We start from the raw sequence: 24,010 nt of genomic DNA on the forward strand, positions 1-24,010 counted from the left end.
CACATAATATTGAGTTTTAGGACGACATAAACATTAAATTCAGCGTAAGAAACCTTAGTCTCTCTTCTTTGATCAGGAAAAAGAGTTAATTCCTTAACTATATGGGTCTGGAGCAAGAAAAGCCAAAAACCGGAACAAATTCGGGAATGGCCCTCCACGTCACACTTTTCTATTCCTGAATAAATTCGGGAATGGCAGCAAATGAGGTAAACAGCGCGTAATTTCACAGGCAATGTGTTGTCATTTGTAGGCAAGAAATAGGAATAAACAGTTTCACGTAAAAGTGTATTATGCATGCAGCTTAAATACTCTGCTAATAATAAAGGAAAGTGAGAGTGAGACGATGATATCAGGAGTCAACACGTTAATGAGAGACGGCTGCATTTGAAGCAGCCAACCCTCGACTGAAGTGAAGCGTCAGCGAGCTGCGGAGCCCGCTGAGAACGACCACAATGGCCTAATGAGCGTGAGATGATTCTGCTTTGCTCTGCCGGAATGAGATGTAACACGCGGATCTGAGTCAATGATGAAAAATGTCAGCGGGGCGTGTAAAGGGCGCTCTGTCGATGCTGTGAAGTTTAAATGATACACTGTAACCCGCAGGGGTTGTGGGAAGGGGGCGGATGCAAAACACCAACTGTAGGGATGAAACAATCTAAAAATACGAGTGTCTCGCCTCTTCTCTGCTGAAGGGTGACGTGGGATAGTCTGAACATAGTGAGGAAGCGCTTTTTTTCCTCCAGCTCTGGTGCTCGGTCCATCTCCTCAGGGGTGAAGCGCGTGCTGAGTTGCGGGGGAGGAGCTGTGCGCTTCAACTGCGAGGCAGCTGGTGAGGGACTGCGCTCCCTGAGCATTCGTCGCCGCTTTCTTCTTTTCTGCTGCACCAGCTCCTCTCGCCGGCACAGTGTGGTCAGGCTGAACATTCCCAGGAAGTCCAATTTCTGGATAGAAATAATGTTTCAAAAATGAATGGTTCTGCTCAGTTGTGGGTTCTTGTTTGCATTTTTTTTGTCGGTGTCATACCTCAGTGGAGTCATCAAGTTTGAGTGGCGGCTGCTCCGCTACCCTTCTGAGATGTGCTCTCACCTCTTCCTCATCACTTTCATCATATGAGTCATCCATCTCATAGTAGTAACCTGCAGAGAACGTGCAAGTCACCAAAATTTGTCCTGGTTTCAGGAGTCCACTTGCAGTATGCAATTCATAAAAAAATATTATACACTGTACATACTAGAGGCTCATCACATTTAAGCATATGTTCATTGCTTGGCTGATGGTCTGAACTCAGAGAACTCAAGCAATAATCCACACAATTGCAGTTTGTTGCAAAACATTAGTGAATAAGCATTTTCTAAAGTATCGAACTGTTAACTCATTTGCTGCCATTCCAAATTTATTCAGGAATTGAGAAGTGTGACGTTGAGCACCATTCCCGAATTTCTTTGGGTTTTAGTTTTTCTTGCCGGAGGGTGCCGTTAAAGTGCTGGTCAGACCTTTGTCAATGTTTTTTCATTTCCAAAAGGGGGCAGCATTTGCCTTTTGTCCATGTTTGCGCTTTGTTAGAGCTTCAGCTGTTGTTAAAGAGGGGGGGGGGGGGGTGCACAGCCCCCGTTTCAAGCTCAGATACTTCCAGACCCATAACACTTAGGAATTAACTCTTTTTTTCTCTCGAAATTCTGTGGGTCCTGCAATTTGAGTGAAAGTGACAAAAACCCTAGCAGTGGATACATGTTTGCACATAATCTGGCAGTGAATGAATTAAGAGCAGCAAGCTACCCTGCAATTGAGCGACTTGATGTTTGACTTTTTCAAATTCAATCTGCTTTCTGCTTGCAAAAAGTTCTGAATGTAAGATGTGATAAGTGAGTTGACGGGACTGAATGCGGAAAAGGGCATACACCTCTTATTGGGAGAGTGAGCTTGAATTTGGAGATTGATGGTAAAGAGATACCCACTGGTGAATAAACTGACTTGACTCTTATCACATTAATATCACTCTGATATGATGTTCTGAAATTTTGTGGTGAGTTGAACTAAACCCCCCAGTGAAGTCCGGCATCACAAAGTGTATAATACCTTTCTCCTTGGCTTCCCTCTTCCTCCTCTCCTCCAAATCCAATTTACTGACCGGCCTTCTGTGCTGCTGCAGAAGCTCATCGTAGATCAGCATCGTGTCTGGCGCCATTTCCAGTGAGGATACCTGTCCTCCACTTGACCCAGACAACAAGCCAACAGCTTGTCCGTGACGACTGAGGCCTTGGAGGCTCTTCAGTCCAGCACTGCTTTTGATTGCTCCTTCCATTTCATATTGGCTGGTCAGGGACATGGACCCCCGCTGCTGGTTGAAGAAAGAATGGGTGGATTTCTCCAGATCGGCAAGGAATGTACTGGGCTCTGGCAGGCCGGGCGGCCCTCTGGGTTGCAAATACTTCTCCATTGCGCCACTATCTCTCCTTCTGGCCCCATCCTCATACTTGGAGGGGCCGGACGGTAGCCGACTGAGCTCATAGGGTCCCATCCCTGAAGGATCGTGGGTGCGTCGAGACTCTGAGGGCGTCTCTATGAGAGATGCTGGGTTCCACAGAGTTGTGGGAGGTGGAGGGTGGTGTTCGCGTAGCGGCTGGGAGGGTTTGGGGGAGATGAGTGGCGGTGGGGCACCTAAATGGGAATGGAGGTCTCGGCTTCCTGGCTCATGATTATTTGGTCTGCGAAAACATCATAGAACATGCTTAGGTTTTGATTTGGAAAAACATCAATCATATGCAATAAACACACATCACAAAATGCCTTGCATTGTGTGTGTGCGCACAACATATTGTTATCAAATACAGACGCAGTAGCACAGAGAAAAGAGGGGAGACGGCCAAGGCACACTATGTCCTCTAGATATAATTGGTCGTTTTTTATCTGAGGCTGGTGGACCACATTCATAGAAGTCAAAGAGATATTATTGAGATAGTAAATGACATAAAAGAATAAAAGGATTACGGGGCGACAATTTAGGCTTCAGTTTTTTTTCTTTTCTGCTCTTTAGTAGGAAAGAACTTGAATGACAAAGTAAGGAGCAATGTGTGCTGAGCATCACACATACTTGAAGCAGATGGAGGTACGGTATGAGGCGGTATTAAAAGTAACTGGTATATTTTTAATAAATGTCAACAACATGCTACCAAATGTGAAAACGAAAACATTTGTTTGTCTCTGTCAGCTCTCAGTCGTACAGGAGTGGTCCATCAATGAAAAGGTTTCTTTAGCCGTCCTTTGTACATGTGTTTGTTGTATTGAAAAAATACAAACGGCAAGAAAGTAAGGCAGACATACTGAGATTAAAATGTATCATTAAACATGGAAGTAGAATTAGAACATACTACGACAGAACTACTACAAAAGCAGCCACTTTATCAGTGCCCCCTACCTCTTTTGACATTTGTGCAAGTGCCACTAAAAGTCTGTTGTTATTTACAACCTGCAGCCTATCATGTCGGTCAGGGATTACACTGTCAAATTAGCGACAGTAGATGTGTGTCTCCCTGCTGTTCTTACTAGTTCAGCATTAAAAACAACCCGATTTCTTGTCAGACACACAAACAACACATGCGTGCAAATAAGGAGAGGAAGTAGGAGCCTTATGCTGTGGCAGGTTGACAGGATTAGTCAAGAATCTGCCTTTGTGTAGTTTAGCCGTCCCACCCGCTGCTTGTGTGAAACCCTCCCAACCAAAACTCATGAAACAGCAGTTATCAGGACCACACTTTGCACTTTGCATCATCGTCTAAACATAGCTGTCAGTCTTGCCTCCATGTCAGACACGCTCTGGCGTGGACAGAAATAGAGTCAATGCGATTCTTTTGACAGGGTTGATCTTTTTCCAGTGCCTTCTGAAAACAACTCTCTGAAGCTCGTCAGCATTGGAAACGTCAAACAGGCGGCACCACCGCTCTCCCCATCTTGGCCCTGGACCCACAAACTAATCTGTTTGGCAGCAAGAGAAAACTATTTGATAAATTAACAAATTAAGGTTGATTATATTGTTGTGTTGATGAATAAAAATTGGTATTGAAACTCAAGAATGAAAAGTATTCAAATTTGACGAACATGCAAGAACTTGAATATAATTGAAGTTAATATTTGGATAAATGGTGATTCACGGTATTGTTATTGGGGTACAACAGGCTATTTACATTATTTACAGATGAGACAGTGAATGGGTTTTAAGTGAGAGGAATTTGAAAGGTATAACTTTTTGGATGGTTTTCATAATAAAGAAGAACATGTAAAACAATTTCTAATTAATGTCTATTTCGTTACCTTTCAGGTAGGATGATCTTTGTTGTGATAGACAGGCAGAATGGAGAGAAGCCACAGCGTTTCTTGAGCTAACAATTTCTCTTCCTGGTTTTCACTAATTTGTCTCATTTTGAACACTACAACCTCATTTTCTTTTTTAATAAATTATAATATCAGGGAATCCCTGAGATTGTTCTTTTGCTAACATAGTTGTCAACAGTGTGCGAATGACTGTAATGTCAAGCAATGATTACACGTATTACAAATCTACACCTCAATCCATTTAAATTAGACCAATCAATTTTGTATTTACATGACTACAGAATTCCTCATTTAAAATGTGACAGACTAAAAAGTAAGTTTATTTTGTGATCCAGAAATCTTCCTTGCTTGGCACTAGACAAATTATGACCTTTGCGTGTTGCTCCCTCCCCTTCAGGACATCTACAACACCCGCCTCACCCGCAGAGCCATCAGGATCGCTGGCGATCCCACACACCCCTCCCACAGCCTCTTCAGCCTGCTGCCATCGGGTAGGAGACTGCAGAGTCTCCGAGCCAAGACCAGCAGGCTCAAGGAGTTTCTGCCACCAGGCAGTCCGAAGACTCAACTCCCTCCCAGCCCTGCCCAGCCTGCCCCTTCCCACTGCCACACTCACCGAACTCTGAGTATACGCTACATGCTGTACGATCATCCTGAACTCTATTTTTTGTTCTTTCTCATTTTTTTTTCTGCAAGACCTCACTTCAACCCTTTCTTGTTGTTTGTTTTTGCAATTACGACATTACGTCACTTTATGTACGTCACTTTCTCACTTTACATATGTCACTACCTCACTTTACATACGTCACTGCCTCACTTTCCAGACGACACTACCTCACTTTACATACAGAAATTACAAGTATTGTCTGTTGTCAATTGTATGTCTTTTAGCCACGTTATAAGTGCCTTGCATGTCTTGCACGCTGGGTCTGAGAGGACATTAATTTCATTTGTGCTGTATGTCATGCATATTAGCACGTTTGACAATAAAGCTGACTTTGACTTGACTTTGACTTTGACTTGCTGCCAGGTTACGAAAGCCAGTGACTATGTCGCTTTAAGACAAACAGTTGACAAAAACATCCAGCCAAATTCAAATCCTCATGCCTACCCAAGGCTTTGCATTGGTAGACTGATGAACAAATATGCAAACAGTTTCTGCATGAATGGCGCAAGGTCATGACAAAGTCAACATTAAAATGGAAAGGACCTGCGTTTTAATGCTCACCTGTGCATGTCTGCTCTGTGTTCCGGCACATCGGGGTTCCGTCCTAAATCTAGGTGCTGTTCCAGAACCTGCTGGCGAAATTCCGATACCTGGTACTGGCGATCTGCTTTCTCTTGCCGCAGTTTGCGTTGCCTTGCCAACCACCTCTCCTCCTCATTGTTTCTGGGAGCGATTATGGAGGTTGGGAGACCTGTCCCAACTGCGCTGGGCCCCATGTAGAGGCTGTGGCCTGAGATTAGGCCAGGGACTGTATGATGCGATTGTACCATTGCAGAGTGAAGTCCTGGCGGGACCGGTTTTGGAGCGGGCAGGGGGGGCTCTTTGGTTTTATCTGTGAACAGGCAAAAAGATCTTAGGTTACGTGGAAAGGGGTTCAGAAACAAAAGCGTGTGGCGACAATGACAGTGCCAGACACGTACCAGCCCGATTAGGGGTGAGTCTTTCAGGCTTGCTTCGGTCCTCTTGCCCTCTCATGGCATGGAATTCAGCCAAGTAGTGGCTCTCCAAAGCCTTGGAGGCTTGAATCTCTTTCTCTCGGAGCGCTCTCTCCTTCTGCCTTTCCAGTTCCTTTTCTCTTTCTCTCTCCTTTTCCCTCTCCTTTTCCCTCTCTCTTTCTCGCTCCCGTTCTCGTTCCCTTTCTCGCTCCCGTTCTCGCTCCCTTTCAAGCTCGCGCTCCCTCTCGCGCTCCCGTTCTTTCTCTCTTTCAGCCTCCCGCTCCCGCTCCTTTTCACGTTCGCGTTCTCGCTCCCTCTCGCGCTGCCGCAGCTCATCCTCCAGCTGAAGCCTTGAGGGAAAAATAGACACATGGACGTAAAGGAACAGGATGGTTTAGATATGGAAGCTCATATTGACTATACTGTAAATACAATATATTTGTATGTCAAAAGCAAGCAGACTTTACCTCTCAGACTGCAGTGCTGAAAGTGAAGGGTGTGTGAAGTCTCCAGGGTAGCGGACCCCTGATAAGTGCATATGAACTGCAGATGGATGGATGGGGGGTAAAGCTCCCCCTGCTGGTAGTGGATAGAAAGGTGACCTCAAAGCCGTGAGGCAGAATGGGTCATCCATCCTGGGAGATCAGAATTGCATGACAAAAAAAACATAACATCACGTCAGTTTCACCTTGGAATAGCACACCACTCACTGTTGTTAACCTTTGTGCCCCTGTCTCATCAAAGAAGAACAAGAGTGTCTTCTCTCTCAAGAAAGCAGCAGCGGCTGTCAGCTAGTCTCAATCACTGCACCGCAGCTGTCAGAGCCTGTCTTATGTTACAACGGCGTGGTGCTTATGTATATCAGTGACATCCACAGCTCATCCCCTCATTAAACCCATTACGGTGCAGTATATGATGGCTGCTGCACTTCTCTGATGTTGCAAGGCTGACAGGAAAGGGGGGTTGATGTAGAGGCCTGAAGCAAAAAGGGCCCTTTAACGCGCACACACGCGTACACGCACGCGCACACACACACACACACACACACACACACACACACACACACACACACACACACACACACACACACACACACACACACACACACACACACACACACACACACACACACACACACACACACACACACACACACACACACACACACACACACACAAACACACGCACATACACACCCTTCTACCCCAAGTCATCTATAATTTAGTGCCAAAATGATCCCTGATTTGGGAAAATAAATTCTGCTGCGGGTATTTTCCGAGTGACCACTACTACTCTTGGAGAGGTCTCAATTACAATAGAAATCTAGATTATACCACAATCATAACACTAGTTCTAAACTACGACATGCATGTGCATATGTTTATTGTTCTAGTTGTAGCTTGCAGAGGCTTAGAGAACTGCACAATATATTTTTCCATATTGAGCAAAATAACAGTCAATAAGTCTGATGCGTCGCAGTATGATGCAATGAAGATCTATACTCAGGTAGGCAACAATCCACAATTATTAAGATATTATTATTTTTTTATCCAGTAATACAGCTCACTGGACACCATGTGAAGTGGCTGCTTAGTGCATTGTTGTGTGTAGTTATGTAGAAAGTTCCCAATAATATTAACCACTGTACTTTTAACAGCGGTACCTTGGATTCAGACAAATGGGTTTTTCATTAAATGAGCTTACAGGACAACCGACACCTCCGGACAAGTTGCGTCCATAATTTGTAAAATCACTTCAAATGACTTCTAAAGACCGCATTTTACAAAGATTCCACCGTATATAGTGATATTTTACGTTTTAAGAATCGCGCTGAATATTCATGAAGTCTTGTTTTTGAGTTGATGAAGATGCCCGAAGTGACGTCACAGAGTGAACGCCCGTGACCGAGAAAGCAACACACAATGCATTTTGGGTATTTTTTGTTCGTCTGAAAACACAGTGTTGATCGTAAAATTAGAAGGAAAACTACATAAATAACGCGATGGTGAATCATTGAGTGTCGCAGCCAATTGCGGTAACACGTATAAAGAAGGTCTAAGTTTACACAAATTCCAACCGGAAAAATCAGCCCATTTCCAACGGAGCAGAGCAGTCGAGCACCAGCGGAGGCGAACGAGGAAGCTAACCAGAGTTAGCGATTCGGCACTTGGTTAGCGAAAGTTTGATGTATGTTTACTCATTTAGTCACATTGCATGCTGAAAGAGGTGAAAGAGAGCAATCGCCATATTAGTGGAGCAAACCGATCGGACAAACATCCACTTTCCACCGTGTCATTTTTTACTCTGGAGCGCTGTCAGAGCTTTCTCTCTCGTCTCAACATCTGATGTTTGTGTGGCGGTCTCCTTTGTGTGTGTGCATAAAACCCACGCCTCAGTCTTCTAACACGGGATTTAACCAATCACGGGCGGCTTTAAGGCTCTGATAAGTGGCTTTATACATTGGACGAAACGCAGCTTGTGTGTCATCTTGTGCATTTTCTGGGCACTACATTGGAGTCAAGATCTTCACCGGTTTCATCGCTTGCAGATGGCTCAAATTGATATGGAAAGACTTCTTTAATCGATTGCCAACATTTATGCTTTCCTCTTCAGAACTACAGTGGGACCTCGGTTTACGAATCCCTTGGATCATGGACTTTTCGGTTTACGAATGTTACATTTATGAAAATTTTACCTTGGCATACAAACTATTTTTCGGAATACACATGGAGCTGCCACAATGAGTTATGTGTCGTTCGCGACCGAGCCCATTCGCCATACAAGGAAATGGCAGTGGACTTTTTTTGCCCCCAGTCGTCGGTTAAAGCCACACGATTTGTTAAGAACGCAGCAGTGGAGGATGGGGTTACAGACAGAGAGAGAGTGAGGCCGTTCTCCAAAAAACAAAATGGCGTCTTCGGTTGATGGATATGGAGGCGAAACGTCCGAAACCTTCACATTTGTACAGATGACGGCTGAAGAAACCTCATCATAATACTTTAGCACATTTATTATACATAAAATAAGGTATAGTTTGTGTAGTTTTAAGGCTTAGAAAATTAGAAAGTAGAAAATTATGTTTTGTGGGGACCTGGGTGATAGAACGTTTTTATACACATACATCATTTCTCCCTAACACTGGGAACGGATTATTCTCATTTTAATGGTTTCCTATTTGAAATTAATTGTTGGGATACACAGTTTTCGCCTTACACACTGTCTGGGAACCAGTGTATTTGAATCATATTCATAACTGGATGAGTAACGAGAAAGCATTTTCTCAGAATCTTAGCTCTCTGAAGCCATTGTTTTGATTCTGGAGCAAGGCAGTTTGTGAAGGAGTATCCTGACATGACGTCACGAACAAGGGGGCGGGACTTTCTGAATCTCCCCAGTTTCAAGCTCATTTGTGGTAGTTTTGGGACACTTTAAGTCAGTTTTAATGGTGTTTTGCATTTGACTAAAATATTAGCCTGCGTGTTTTGGGTATTTTAAATGCTATAAAACGTTTTTCTGATGTCAGTTAGGAAACAAAAAATGGTGTCGGTTGTCCTTGCTTTGATGAGATTTTGCTTTGACTTGAGAGCAAAAATTCAAGATACAAGAGCTATATATATGGTTGCAGCAAACTGCTGCTGCTTTCCTCTTCTTCAGTCAAAATGTCAAGGCTTGCACATTTTATTCAAAGGGCAAGGACGTGTTAAGACACCACAACGTTTGTATGAAGAGGCCCACCTGTACGGGGTGAAGGAGGGGTGGGGTAAGAGGCTGGGATGGTAGTACGCAGCGGCGGCAGCTGCAGTGGCGGGGTCCAGGCCCAATGGCAAAGAGGGCATGCGGAGGGCATCCTCAGTTGTGGCATAGGGCCTGAAACCACGTAGGTACTCTTCTGGTACAGGACCAGGCGGCACGGCATTAGGCAACTGTCTGGGAAGGCTGTGAATAGCATCAAAGGGAGGGAGTTGACGTCCAGGTCCCACTGTCACTGTCCTAATCCAAATATGTTGTCTTAATATCTTATCCCAAACTTTCAAATTTAGTCAAAACAGCGAGACACGCACCTGAGGGGCTGGAAACGTGAATCCTGCATCACAGCGCCAGTGGGTAGACCAAAAGCATACGGGTTTCCCAGGAGGTGGGCAGGGACAGAGGGGCCCTTTTCTTGGGGGAGAGTGGCCTCGACACCCAGCCGTTCCCTGCTGGCCCCGCGAGGTCCGGAATCAGCCTGAGGGAGAGATGCAACCAGATTCTTATTCATTGTTTGAGCAGACATGTGACCGACACGCTTGTCAGTGTTGATGGAGCCCATCCCGTGAGAAGGGGGGAGAAGATGATTGGTTCTCATTCAGTAGTCTCTGCCAAGCTCAAGCACAGGCAGCATTCCCTTACAAATATAAACCCCCTTTCACCATTTCTCTGAGGATACACAAAGTTTAATAACACCGTAGAACAGAAAAGCGAACCCAAGTGGGACAAGCCGAAAGTCACAACAGTGACGAAATCTAACCGAGAAATGTTATCCTGATGATCGATATGAATGTGATAATGTACAACAGCAACACAACAGTCAATTCCTGCATTGTGTGTGTCCAGCTCCCACACAACAACATCCACAGGGAAGGCAACATCCAAAGCAAAACATCCCGCTGCCTGTGTTTCTTGTCAATCCTACATCTCTGTCACCTCCCTCTCTGCCTTTGGCGGCAAGCTTGGACTCATTTATCCAATTCGACACACACATACACAAACACACACACTGACTGTTTCAGAGCTACAAAGACATCCCGCTGTGGGAGTGGGAGTGCGCTTTCTGAAAGCTTTGGTTCCTCTTTGGCAACAAATGCAATTGCTGAACAGAGAATCTTGCAACCTTTGTAAGTTGTACAAGGAAACAGTTTAGGGGGGTGAGGGAGGGAGGATAGTGAGAAGGGGAGGAACAGCTCTCTCCCGCAAAATGAGACTTGAAGCAAGGCAGGGGTGGAGGGGTAGATAATAATGAACGCGGCAGAGGAAAAGATAGTTCTTGCCCCCACTAAATTAACCTCTGGTCCTGGCAGGATGAGAGAGGAAAATTGCAACAGCACAACCCCAAGTGCCACCGATAAAACAAATCCCATTTAGTGAGGCATTACCCTCTGCATTGTGTTTCTGCAACCGGTGACCCAAGGTGACACTCATGTGCAACATCCATCCTCAAATGCTCCCACACATTGCCTCCCCATATCTTTTTTCCTTATTTCTTCAATTCTCATTTCCACAGTTCGCTCCACGTGTGTTGAGCTTCAACAAAGAGCGAACATCTCCACTCTCTCAAATGTCCAATGCTTTCTAACAATTAGAAAGATTGCATAGCCAAAAAAAAGCCAAGTACAAAAGTTCATTTCTTGATATACCAGTCACGCGAATACTTTTCCTCCCCTTCCTTAACACGGCCGCATAAGTGACAATGAACATTTGCATTTATTCTCTTAATTAGTTTTGAGTTGAAAGCAGCATGGACACAATAAATGATTCTGTGTGATGGCAATCGCCACATACTGTCAAATAGCTTGACTGCGATATTGTACAGTATATTCATCATTCAACAAACGTGATAGTTATTGTTGCTTTTCTCTGGGTTATCTGGTTTCCTCCCACATTATAAATACATGCATGACAGTCTGATGTAGAGGTACGATATTAAGAATGTTATTCTTTGTTTATTTTTCAAATTTATTAATGTAGATTTATTGTATTTCGGTGTTCTTGCCTCTCTCTCTTAAAGTACCGCACTTCTTAAGTTCACACTGTTCCGTCATTTTTTTAAAACTCCGTCAATGATGGAAAATAGTTGGTTAATGTAACCTCCACAAAAATACAAAAGATGTAAATGTTTATGCTCTTGTTTAACTTAGATTGTGTTACAAAGGCTTTCATTTGTTATTATAAATGCTCCAGAGTCCTCACAAATGAAATGAAATTTTGGGTTTGATTCGGGCTCGGGCCTGCAAATCACGTTAATTGGTCGGGCTCGGGTTGGGCTTCAATACCTGCGCGTCGGGTCATTTTTATTTGCCCCGATCTTACCTCTAGTCTGATCGAACCCTCAAATTTGTCACTAGGTGTGATTTTGATTTGCGAATGGTTGTTTGTCACTGGGTGCCCCGTAATTGGCTGGCAATGTTTAAGTTATGCTTGTTGTATCACCAGTTTCCTGGTCTCCAAAGAATTTGGGCTATTGGTTTAATTGAATGACAACCATCAGAAAAAAACTCTTCTCTTCTATCCAATTTCACAGAAATCCTATCATCAGATGTTGCATAAGAGCTCAGCAGAGCATCTACAATTCTGCGACTGCCTTACTCCTCCCACATCCCTGTTTCGTCGAAGTAACAAAAGCATAACAAATACAAAAGTACACATGGGAATGTTTAAGCAGGGTTACAAACCACCTCCACGAAAACGATGTTGATGTTTCCAGAAGCAAAATTGTACAAGGATAGACGCGGATGTATCAGAGACACACTTTACCTCGCCACTGTGAACACACCTTGATTCGTGCTGGCACTGTAATACCAATGCAGACATTACAATTTGACCATTTGAGGGCTCTATCAGCATCTTGTCACTCATGTACACATTTGTGCAAGTGCGCACTCTTGAAGATGCCATCCATTTACAGCCATCTTCCTCTGTGCAAGTCAGGCCCTCGTAACCTTCAGTGGCTGGGAGACCCTACACATTGTAGAGTGCTCCTTTACTCCTCTCAGATGGCGCCCTGACTCTAAATTGCCAATTAAAAAGCAATTACTGCCCGCAGCGGGATCCTGCGGTCATAAAAGCAAAATGCCAACGCACCGAACCCTCTCTCCATCACTGCTTTGGCCATTACACTCACTGCCCCCACCCTCCCAATGAAAGACAGCCTCATCTAAGGGACGGGGAATAGATAGCAGAGTTTATATTGTATGTTAACACAGCTACAAACAAGCTTTTATAAGAGACTGTAAATGGGGTTCAAGATAACACTACCGCCTCCATGCTAACTGTTTTCTTTGAATTAGGTGACCTCTATGGTCATGTGGCTCTCAATGAACAGGAGGATTTTTGTGCTGTCTCGAGTGGCGTCGCAGCTGGTTAGTTCTCCATCTCTATCTTTTGCATCCCCAGTGTTGCACACGCCCACCCCTTCTTCTTTCTCCACATCAATTGCCTCGCCATCTTCATTCTTCTGCTCCACAAAGCTGGCAGAGGCCCCACAAACCCGATGACACGACCTCTTTAATTCTAGCTTGACCTCTTTCAGACACACGCACATAAATTTGTAAATTAACAAACATTGGTATTTACATTGAGGAAAGGGTGTTTTCAGGTTGACTGGTCGAATCGGTGACACACTCGAACGGCAATAGACACTCCCTCCCCTCCAACTTCTGGCTGACCCTTGAACCCTGCTAGTGTTATTTTGTTCAAAAAGCCATCGCTGAGCTCAGTGAGGGATACTGCGTTGGGGGAAGCCATCGCAGAGCCAAATGGGGGTCACTGCAGTGGGGGATCTGAGGTGGGTGCCTGGGCGAGAGGACAATGCCTCGAATGAACTAGTGTGACCTCCACACCGACTGTTTGCCATCAGAAACCCCACCGACCCTGTCATCCTCCCTCCCTATCCCCATCCCTTCATGACCATTTTGTGCACAGTGCCAGGCAAGTGCTGTCCATAACCGTGTGCTTGGCCTCCACCATTAGCCCTGATCTGAGATAAGAAGGCTTAAAGCAAGGCCATAATCCATAATCCACTCCTTATCAAAGCAAGCAGCTCTCCCTTCCTGCCTCTTTCTCATGCCCCACTACATAACAGTGACTGTGTGTCAGGACTCATGAGGTGAGGATGCACTTGACTGCGTGGGTGAGAAGTTGGCAATAAAAGTGTCGTTGGAGGATGTTGAGGGGCCTAAGGACTTTGGAATTAACAGGATCTGCTCTGAAGAGAAGAGGACGTCCGTCACCTGAGCAATAGCAAAAACTGGCATTGTTTAAATCAGAGAGCCAAGGAAGGCACAAAACGTAAGTGGTGTATGATAGTGAACTCAGGCAGATACGAATTTCCACACTAGATATCTCAAATACACCAATGTCAAATTCAAACCACCATATTCTTGAGTCACAGGTCAACAAAAGAATCCATTAATCCCTCGTGAGCCTGTCTGCGTGCCGGATTGTGCTAACTGGCAAGCTGAAGAAAAAACACCCCATCGCAGCTTCGAAGGCACAATGAGAAATAGAAGTCCTAAAAATAGAACAGCTTTGTTTTTGTGCTTACCTGGCGGCCCTCGCTCCTCCAGAGGCCGTTGCTTGTCTTGGTTGGAGCAATGGTGACGACGGGTGGAGTGTTTGGCACGTTGTGGCCTGCTGGGGGAACCAGAACAGGACCGAGAGGACCCCTCTTGGGCGTAGTGACTGGAGAACTGTGGTTGGTGGCTGGCGACGACACTGGGGACGATTCACTGCTGATAGACGAGGCAGCTGGGGAATGACAGGGACATTTAGTGGTTTCAGTGTGATATCATCCTTTGTTACACAAGGAGCATTGATTAGTAATATAACAAATAGGAATAGTACGTCCATTGATCGCGATAAACGTATGCATCAAATATTTAGTGAAGATTCCATAGGTCATTTAGAACTGCGTATGTTGTGCAGTCAAGCAGAATCCATTAATCACAGATTATCCAACTAGCAGGGGGTGCAATTAATTCAGGCCCAACTCATTGGTTGAAGTTGCACTGGGCGGGCGGGCGGGCGGGCGGGCGGAGGGACGGACGGACGGACAAACGGACGGAAAGACAGACAGACAGACAGACAGACAGACAGACGGTGATTGTAGTGTTGCACAATAGCAACAGAAAACACACTTGAAAGACCAGATGGATGGCCCGAGGTCACTATATAAAGTGAGAGTGCTGAAAATGAGAAGCCACACAATGGAAAAATTGTTTGAGAGTGAAACGCTCGTTCTGAATGTACACAGTTGCCCATACAGATAGATTTGCAATTCCACTCCATGCATGCACAGACACACAAACAGAGCAGGTGGCGAGAAGTTGGCCCAAGCTGCTTCTCTGCTGGGCTGAGGCTTGCATCACATTAACAAAACCCTTCTGCGACAGCCTGTAGCAAAGGGTCACAGTCTGATCGCATGCCTCGCTTTCCTCACTTCTCACTTTCTCTCTTTGTAGTCACAATACTCCTAAATGATATGCTCACATTCACACATCACAGCAGTTTCACTTTCAAGAGCACAAATATTTACTGTGTCTGCCAGAGGCCGAAAACTATGATTTCTTATAAGAGTGCCAAATACTCCTTTCTCCCATAATCTTGTCCAGCGAGTGTCTCACAATCATAAAAAACACAACATTACACGGTCAAACTGGGTCAAAACCATTTCACTGAGGCACATGCTTTGGAAGGAAGAAGAGGAGACAAAAGAGCATCTTCGGCAAGCAGGTAGTTGGAGCGTCTACAATATCTCACACAGTTGCACAAAAGAAAGCAGTTGAAACCGCAGCCTCTTTCCGAGTTTCAAGTCGACTTCCTCTCCACCCTTCACACCAGTAGAACAAAAACCACAGGTCTCTTCCGTATCACTGTCTCTTCCTAGCGACGGTTACCGTGGTAACTGAACAGACAACATATTCCCATTGTGGGCGCGGTCAGGACATTGACTGATTTTAAACATCTCATTTTGAGTCATACCATCGTATAATGGAAGGAATCAATGATGGCAGACAAGACGACGGCCCCGAAAACTGAAAATGTATGGTAGGAAAAGCGGTGAGGTTGGGGTGTGAAGTTGGCAAGCACAGTGAGGTGAGACATAAAAATGAAAAATGAGATAGGTGGCGACTCGAGGTTAAAAAAAAATAACGTGAGTGTGCAAAAGAGGTGTGAGGTGAGGCAAGAGGTGGAACAGAAAGGAAAACAGTGTGAGTATTTTTGAAGGCTGGTGGGGGTAATGGGGAGCATATCTTGTCTACATAAAGGCAATTAGTAGCTTAATCCTCCCCTCTCACCTCAGCGAGCCATTACTTTCCCTTGCAAGACTTGACCAATCAATAGTTGCCTACTCAGCCTGGGGAAAACAGGTACGCTTAATACAGCTCTTGTATCACAGCCAATTCACTGACAACGCACACGCACGCACTATCCTACACAAGTATGGGAGAACAAATGACGCTCGAATGAGAGAAGAAGCAAACAAGAAAGGAAAGAAGCGGTGATCGCAGAGAGACTGTACTGCTAAGCAACAGACCTCCAGTCCATTTATTTCACCCGCCCGTCTCTTCTCAAAAGCCCACCTCTCATCTCCTCAAATTCCTCCGCCTTTTCCTGTGTTAAAAGCAGAAAAGAGTGGAGAAGAGGCAGAGCAGCCTAAATAATTAAGTGAACAGGAAGAGCAGCGAGCCAAATAGGTGAATGGGGGGAAAAGACAGCGAGACAAAATCAAAAATATTAACCCAAAACCATTCCTATGACAACCTACCTACACGGTCCCACATATCTAACAAGCATTTTTTAAACCTTACCTCCATTTTTATTTCAAAAACAAGGAGTATACCACTCTTGATTAAAATCAGACTAAATTACCCTCCAGAATGGGTGTCATGCGTGATCTACTATACACTAAAACTGAAAACGGCGATTTGTGCAGGCACAATGGAAGGCGATGACCAAAGTAAAGTCCTCTTAGACTGATAGCTCCATCATTAACTCATTCACTGCCATTCATGAATTTATTCGGGAATAGAAAATATGACGTAGAGAACCATTCCCGAATTTGTTCGGGTCTTGTTTTTTCTTGTTTGGGGGCCGATAAGGTGCTGCCAATGGCCTCTGGCAATGTTTTTCCCTTCCACAACAAGGCAACATTTCCCTTTTTTCCATTTTAGCGCTATGTTCCAGCCCCAGCTGTTGTTAAAGCGCTATAATAATAATAATAATAATAATAATAATAATAATAATAATAATAATAATAATAATAATAAGAAGAAGAAGAAGAAGAAGACGAAGAAGAATGCATTTAATTTCTAAGCGCCTTTCAAAACTCTCAAGGACACTTGACAGACAGTCACGGGATTTTTTTTGTACGGGTGAGCAGCTGCAGCCATTCGCGCCAGCGTTCACTCTACGCAGAAGTAACACAGCAGAAAAGTTATGAAAGGAAGAGGAAAGGAAAGAAAGATACAGGAGCTATAAACGAATATGTATGTATTGCATTGTATTTTGGACAGCCACGCTCATTTTAAGATCATATAACTCCAGACCATTATAATTTAGGAATTAACTTTTTCCCAGATAAAAAAAAAGAGAGTCTAAGTTTTCTTGCGCTGCATAGAAGCTTTATGTTGACCTAAAACTCAATATTCTGTGGGTCCTGGAATTCAAGTGACAATGACAAAACTCCTGGCACTGGAGTGGACACATTTTGCACGTCTGGCAGTGAACGAGTTAATGTGCGTACAGATTAGCGATGATTCACCAGTGTCATTCCGAAATATGAAACTACTGTAGTGCATACAAAATCAAAGATATTTCAAGAAAATATAATTTAAGATGAGGGCCAGATAAAGATGGGCACAATAAATCAGTCATTGAGCAATCATTGATCTATTCTTCATAGTCAATGCAAAAATGATATTCAAAGCTAGAGGGGCATCCAAAGCGATGCGACAACGTGAGCGTTGAGAGCGAGTCTGTTTGATTTATGTGTCGCTCGTTTCTGGATTGGGTCCCCTATTACAAGTCTTCACTCTCCAAAGCTGCCTCTGCACTTGACCACTCAAGCAAAGCCACACATTCGTGCACAGATTTGCAACTGATTACAGGCCAAGATGTTGTCATGGGCTGAAGTTTGTTCCTTCATCTATTGACCTCAACACCGTCTTGAAAAACAAACAAATAACAAAGAAAAACAGGTTCCATAAGGTATGGTGATGCATGTGGTGCTCAGGAGGCAAAATACAGCAAATGAAAACAGAGACGAAAAGGGCATACTTTCTCCCATTGACTGTACCCTGCAGCTACCGATGAGTGTCCCGCAAGAAAAACGGTTATATTACATGTAGGACTGAGGGTGGTGTTGTGGTGTCAAATGGGCTTGTTTGGGAGTGTGTCAGTGCCAGTCACTGCCCTGTGGCTTTTGCCTTGAAGATGCATGTGCCGCACAGCCATGCAACACAAGCTCCAGGCAGGCTCCAGATGGAAAGGTCACAAACACTCTGCTTCACTGTCCGAGAAACAGAGAGCCTCCGGACACATGCGCACAAGCACCCCGGACATGTCCAAAATCTGACTCAGACTTCACGTTTGCAGAAATCTTCTCATTACTATCAACTCCCGATTGTCTTGCCAATGTACTTCACTATCTTGTGCACCTTTGTTCTTTCTCTCTCTCTCTGTACTGTACTGTATTTCCAAGCAGGGTACAACAGTTGGTGTGAAGCTCGTGATGAAATTCTGATGATGTGTCGAGAAGTGCATGAGAGGAAACAACAACTGCGTGGATTAAACCCAGATCTGCCTAATTAATCACTTATCAGCGGGATGGGCTTTTTGAGACATGTTATCAGAGCTTTGTGTGTGTGTGTGTGTGCGTGCGTCTGTGTGTGTGTGTGTGTGTGTGTGTGTGTGTGTGTGTGTGTGTGTGTGTGTGTGTGTGTGTGTGTGTGTGTGTGTGTGTGTGTGTGCCACTCTGACGCTCATTATCCATCACCTCCCCTCTTCAGCACACAACTTTGTCCACAGAACTATTCATTACACTTGCCACAGAAAAAGTGAAAATATGTGTACACATGTGCATATAAACAGCAACAGTGCTCAAGGACTTAACCGAGTTCGGTAGATGTTGTGGTAAACTAATCCCTCCAGGCCATAGGACAGTAAGTCATGTTATCCCATCCACCATATGCAGCACAACTGATCGAACCACGACGTGAGTGAAGGCGGCTCATGCTTAGAAGATTGCAAAGACATCTACCTGCATGTATGGGACTGTTGGGGTATGTTACCTATACATACATAAACAGCTTCTTCCCCCAAGCCATTAACTCTTTGAACTCTTTCAACAGTAGCCAAAATGGAACTGTATAGTGCCACTCAGTTTTTTTGACAACGATACTAGTGCAGCGTGTTCTACCGGAAACAAATTCCTTGTGTGTCCTACATACTTGGCAATAAAGATGATTCTGATTCTGATTCTGATAAAGGCTAAAGAATAATGTGGTGGGAGTTCTAGGGCTGACACGGCTCTAACTGCCCTAGGGTCATGGCTCGGAATCGCAATGGGGATGCCCCTCATGCCCCAAAGGCTGACTGGCATACACATCACATCCTAGACTAGACAGATAGCACAGTCAGCAGCCCACAAAAATAGCAAACTGGCTTTTTTGTGATTTTAATAAAATCAGGGCTTGGGATTTATCAGCAATTATCTGGTGACCTTTTCTAGAACAAAGACAAAGAAGAAACCCCTTCGACTGGCATTCACATATTCTCATCTGGCAGTGGGATGGGAAAAATATGAAAAAGCAAGAAATAGTGATGAGAATAAAAAAAAAGTCCCAGACCAAAAAAAAGAGAGAGATGGCAATAATGGCTGCTGAAAAGAAATGTTTCTTTCGGAGAGAGAAGCAGCAGAGCACGAATACAGGTTTGAGGGCATAAAATGAGATGAAGGAGAGAAGGATCACGAGGGAGGTGATGAGAGTAGAGTCTGCTTGCTATCTGCACTTAATAAATCAGTTGCAGGGGAGCAAAGGGTCTGGGGACAGCCATGGTGCAGATTTAAAGGACAACCAACATCACTTTTTTGTTTCTTAACTGACATCAGAACATGTTATAGCAGCTAAAATACCCAAAACACGCAGTATGATATTTTTAGTCAAGTGCAAAACACCAATAATAATGACTTAAAGTGTCCAAAATCTGCAAAAAAATGAACCCGGAAGTGGCCAGTTTCAGAAGGTCCCACCCCCTTGTTCGTGATGTCACCCCAAGACGTCTTGCCTTGCTGGAGAATCAAAACAATGGCTTCAGATTCGGAGAATATGCTTTCTTGTTACTCATCCAGTTATGAATATGATTCAAATAGTTCTGAAGAAGAAAGCATACATGTTTGCAATTGATTAAATAATTTATTCCGTGTCATTTTGAGGCATCAGGGGTGGGAAATGTCGCACACAAAAAAGGCAGAAAATGGCGACAAAGCCCGTTTCCACAGGCTGACCAAAGTACAGCAAAATGCATTGACGTGATGGAAGGACTGCTAAAATGTGTCCTTTTTTGGTCAGGGGCGTTCCTTCAGTGACGTACGGTGAGGACTCGTCACCAACTCAAAAACAAGACCGGAATATTCAGTGTGAGTCTTAAAAAGTAAAATATAGCTATATGCGGGGAATCTTTGTAAAATATGCTCAGGAGAAGTCATTTGTGGACACAACTTGGCCGCAGACGTCGGTTGTCCTTTAAGAGCCGGAATACGGGTGAGCAACTGGGCTCGCTGGGTCTCTCTACAAAAGGTAAATATGAGCGCAAGCATGCGCGCACACACGCACACGCGCACACACACGCACGCACACACACACACACACACACACACACACACACACACACACACACACACACACACACACACACACACACACACACACACACACACACACACACACACACACACACAGTTTCACAATTGTAAGGATATAGTTTCACCAAAACAACATTGGTTCACTATATAATGTCCAAGCATGTAAATTTTGAGGATCACTTAGACTTGAAGTGGAATTCGGTATTCACCCCCATGTCCTGAAAATGACTTTTATTTGCTCACAACCTTGGATATTTCGAGCCACCAATGGAGTTTCTCCAAGTTGTGTGTCTTCCATGATAAAATGTTTATTATTGGCATTGGCCAGAATCCTTGAAGTCATCCCTTTTCAGTAAATAAAAAAACAACTACTTTTAGATGGATAAATGTTTCTTATTCACTTTAATCGAGTTTAAGTTCATATGTTCGAATAAACTGTTCCATCTGAGGATTTGATGTTTTGCTTATTCAATTTCATAAATCGAGAACAATCGGATTCAGTTGCAAATTTTTGTTCTCTCGCCTCACAGTGTTATCAGACCAAAGAAAAAAATAAAGAAATTGGCCTTAAGCATGCAAACACAAACAGATTTGGAAACACTAAGGTGGGTTAGTGACAGTAGCCGCAACTATGTAGCGCCACTTCACCCCAGTTCCTGAAGGATCGTCAATGACAAAGTAAGTCAGCGCCTTGCCTCATACAGCAATATTGCTCTGTGCTGCACAAATGGTCCATGAAACGCTCTCATACACAAATACAGCAAACAGATAATTGTGAAAGAGCCTCTGGCATAATGCTGGCCTCACAACTTTACCTCGTGGCTCTTCTGCCTGTTTTGCCAGTTTTCGGAGGGCTGCAGCGAATCCAGAATGAGCCGACTGGGCAGTTGGGCTTCCATTGGCTACGATGGAGCCGTTAAGAGGAGACGGGGTGAGAGGGCTGACCGTCGCCGTTGTACGGGTTGCCGTGGAGATCATTCCTAAGGATGGTGACTTTGGCTCATGGCTCATACCTGCAAATAAACAAAAGGGATGGAGCAATTTTAATCAAGAAACAATTTAGAGAATTTTCCCCCCAAAAAAATCATGTTAAGATGATGAGCAAAGTTTATTCATTTACATGGTCTTACATTAGTGAAATTAATATATACTGAACACTGGCTATATAAATGGAAGGGGGGGAAAAAACAACACATAAAGCTGTTCTCCTGCAGTGACAGTGCGGTGCTGAGTTTCGGTGACAGCTGGAGCGGATGGGGATTGGTGGGTGTAAGGGGCAGTGGGGCATTCATTGTATGGCTTGGGGTCAGGGGTGGGAGGTTACGAGGCCAGGTCGACCTTCCACAGCCAAAATCTAAAAGTCTGGCTGCGTGTCTGCTTGAGGTCAAAGGTGAGACAATACCCAATGTTGGAGCAGCATATGCTCTAACGCAATCAAAGCGATTGTGTTACTTGCGTGTTAACCGTGCAAGTTATCACAGTTCACGTGTTTATGGGACTTCCTCTCGGAACAAAACATAAAAGGTTGATTTCCCATCCAAGACAGTTGGAAGGGAAGAATGGGTGGGAGGTTGCTCCTTCCCTTCCTGTGAGTGCTTGTATGTGTGTATTGAAAGGTGACACCGCGTTGACAGCCCCTCAGTCAGTGGAATCCCTAAATGCCAGAAGGGCGTGTGATAGCCTTACATGCTCCGACAACACGCATGCACGCACGCACGCAGGCACGCACGCGCACACAAACACACACACACACACACACACACACACGCACACACACACACACACACACACACACACACACACACACACACACACACACACACACACACACACACACACACACACACACACACACATGCGACCCACACATATGAAGGGCAGTTCAGAGGACAATGTATATTTCATACTTGTGTGCTCATGAAAGTAGCACCAAATAAAGACACGCTGCCATGGAAAACAAATGTCAATAACTCAATTGTCTAAATGGGATTTATATCCTACTTTACTGTTTGAGGGGGCTATAAATAGATTGTGTCCCCTCGGGAGCCGAACAGCACGGCACCCTGCATGTGTCTGACATATACACACCGCAGACACAGCAGTGTACTCACATATATGATAGAGAGAGAGAACGAGAGAAAGAGAGAGAGAGACGGAGTGAGAGAGAGAGAGAGAGAGAGAGAGAGAGAGAGAGAGAGAGAGAGAGAGAGAGAGAGAGAGAGAGAGAGAGAGAGAGAGAGAAAACAGCATTCCCAAGAGCTCGCATATAGTCCTGGCTGTAACCCCAAGTCACCTAGTGCACTCCGTGTGAACCCAATGCACAATTAATAATGGAGTCAAGAATGACTACCGGCTGAACAATACACACTGCGCCATTGGGATCAGGGCAAACGAGAGAACACACAGACTGCCCGATCCTGTAATACTAGTTAGAGAAGCCCCTTCCTGGCATAGAAATTCCATAAAGGCAAGAGAAGTGGGCTAAAAGTGTAAACGAAAGCCTGAGTAGCCATTTAATAAAGGTTCAGAAATCGACACAATCAGGCCAGAAGGCTGCGTGAGGACCGCATACACCAAGCCACATGGTGAAAGGAGACAGACGAGCATAAAGCTTGACAAACAAACACAGACACACATCCGGAGGTCTGGCCGCGGTTCCTGTCACCTCCACTCATCACCCCCCCTCCCTTCCAAAACAAACAGACAAGCAGACTATGAGGTTGTAGCTTCTTACTGCACAAAAGAATGGATTCTCCTGGATCTCCCACATCTGCATCTTCACATTCAGCCCACACCAGCGCGCACCGGCGACCACTGAGACGGCGCACACCATCTTCCTGCTTGCCTCTCTTGCTCCCCTCACGTCTATCTATCTCCTCTAGCCTGCCTGCTCCTCTGCTCTCCCTCCCCGCCTGCTTTGCTGTCTCTGGTGCTGCCTCTCACAAAGACCGTTTGGAGCTTATCTAACAAAGCAACACACCACACGCGCTGCCTATCTCTCCCCTCTGTGTTCTTGCTCTCTCCCTCTGAGTGGGAAAACAGAAATTCTTAGCCTAGCAGCTGCTGCGATGTCACATGACCTCAAACCCGCCACCCCCCAACACACACATAAACCTTCACACTCTCCCTCCTCCACCCCTCTCAACATATAATTCCTTAACCATTTGTAGATAACAGACACTGGCATGCAAGGCTTGCCAAGACGAGCTGGGGGAGGGGGAGACATGCTCAGCCGTTCGCCACGCCTGACCTCTTTGGCGTGTGTGTATGAGCTAAATGTGTGTGTGCCTGTATTGACGCAATTGGAAACACAAAGGTTTGGTAAATTCCCCTTCACTCTTTGAGACGGAAAGACATGTTGTGGCCTGTGACATGTCCTCGAGCATCAAGGAACCATGG

The 24,010-nt window shown here is 44.8% G+C and overlaps 1 protein-coding gene across 2 annotated transcripts in view; it reads right to left on the reverse strand.

Annotated features, from left to right (window-relative positions):
* Positions 1-24,010, reverse strand: part of gse1b (Gse1 coiled-coil protein b) — a 188,789-nt gene that overhangs the window by 5,875 nt on the left and 158,904 nt on the right. The window contains exons 3-12 of one of the 2 annotated variants that reach the window (XM_088992632.1): positions 21,427-21,624; positions 14,291-14,493; positions 10,053-10,216; positions 9,727-9,927; positions 6,459-6,626; positions 5,977-6,341; positions 5,558-5,888; positions 2,077-2,705; positions 1,024-1,136; positions 677-941 (exon numbers count right to left, since the gene is read on the reverse strand). In XM_088992632.1, coding sequence (XP_088848758.1) covers positions 677-941; positions 1,024-1,136; positions 2,077-2,705; positions 5,558-5,888; positions 5,977-6,341; positions 6,459-6,626; positions 9,727-9,927; positions 10,053-10,216; positions 14,291-14,493; positions 21,427-21,624 — 2,637 coding nt within the window. Of the gene's footprint in view, positions 1-676; positions 942-1,023; positions 1,137-2,076; positions 2,706-5,557; positions 5,889-5,976; positions 6,342-6,458; positions 6,627-9,726; positions 9,982-10,052; positions 10,217-14,290; positions 14,494-21,426; positions 21,625-24,010 lie in introns of both variants that reach the window. The other variant, XM_088992631.1, reaches the window with a different exon arrangement.

This window comes from Hippocampus bargibanti, linkage group LG03, assembly GCF_051943395.1.
Source record: "Hippocampus bargibanti isolate YZ-2025 linkage group LG03, ASM5194339v1, whole genome shotgun sequence".
NCBI lineage: Eukaryota > Metazoa > Chordata > Actinopteri > Syngnathiformes > Syngnathidae > Hippocampus > Hippocampus bargibanti.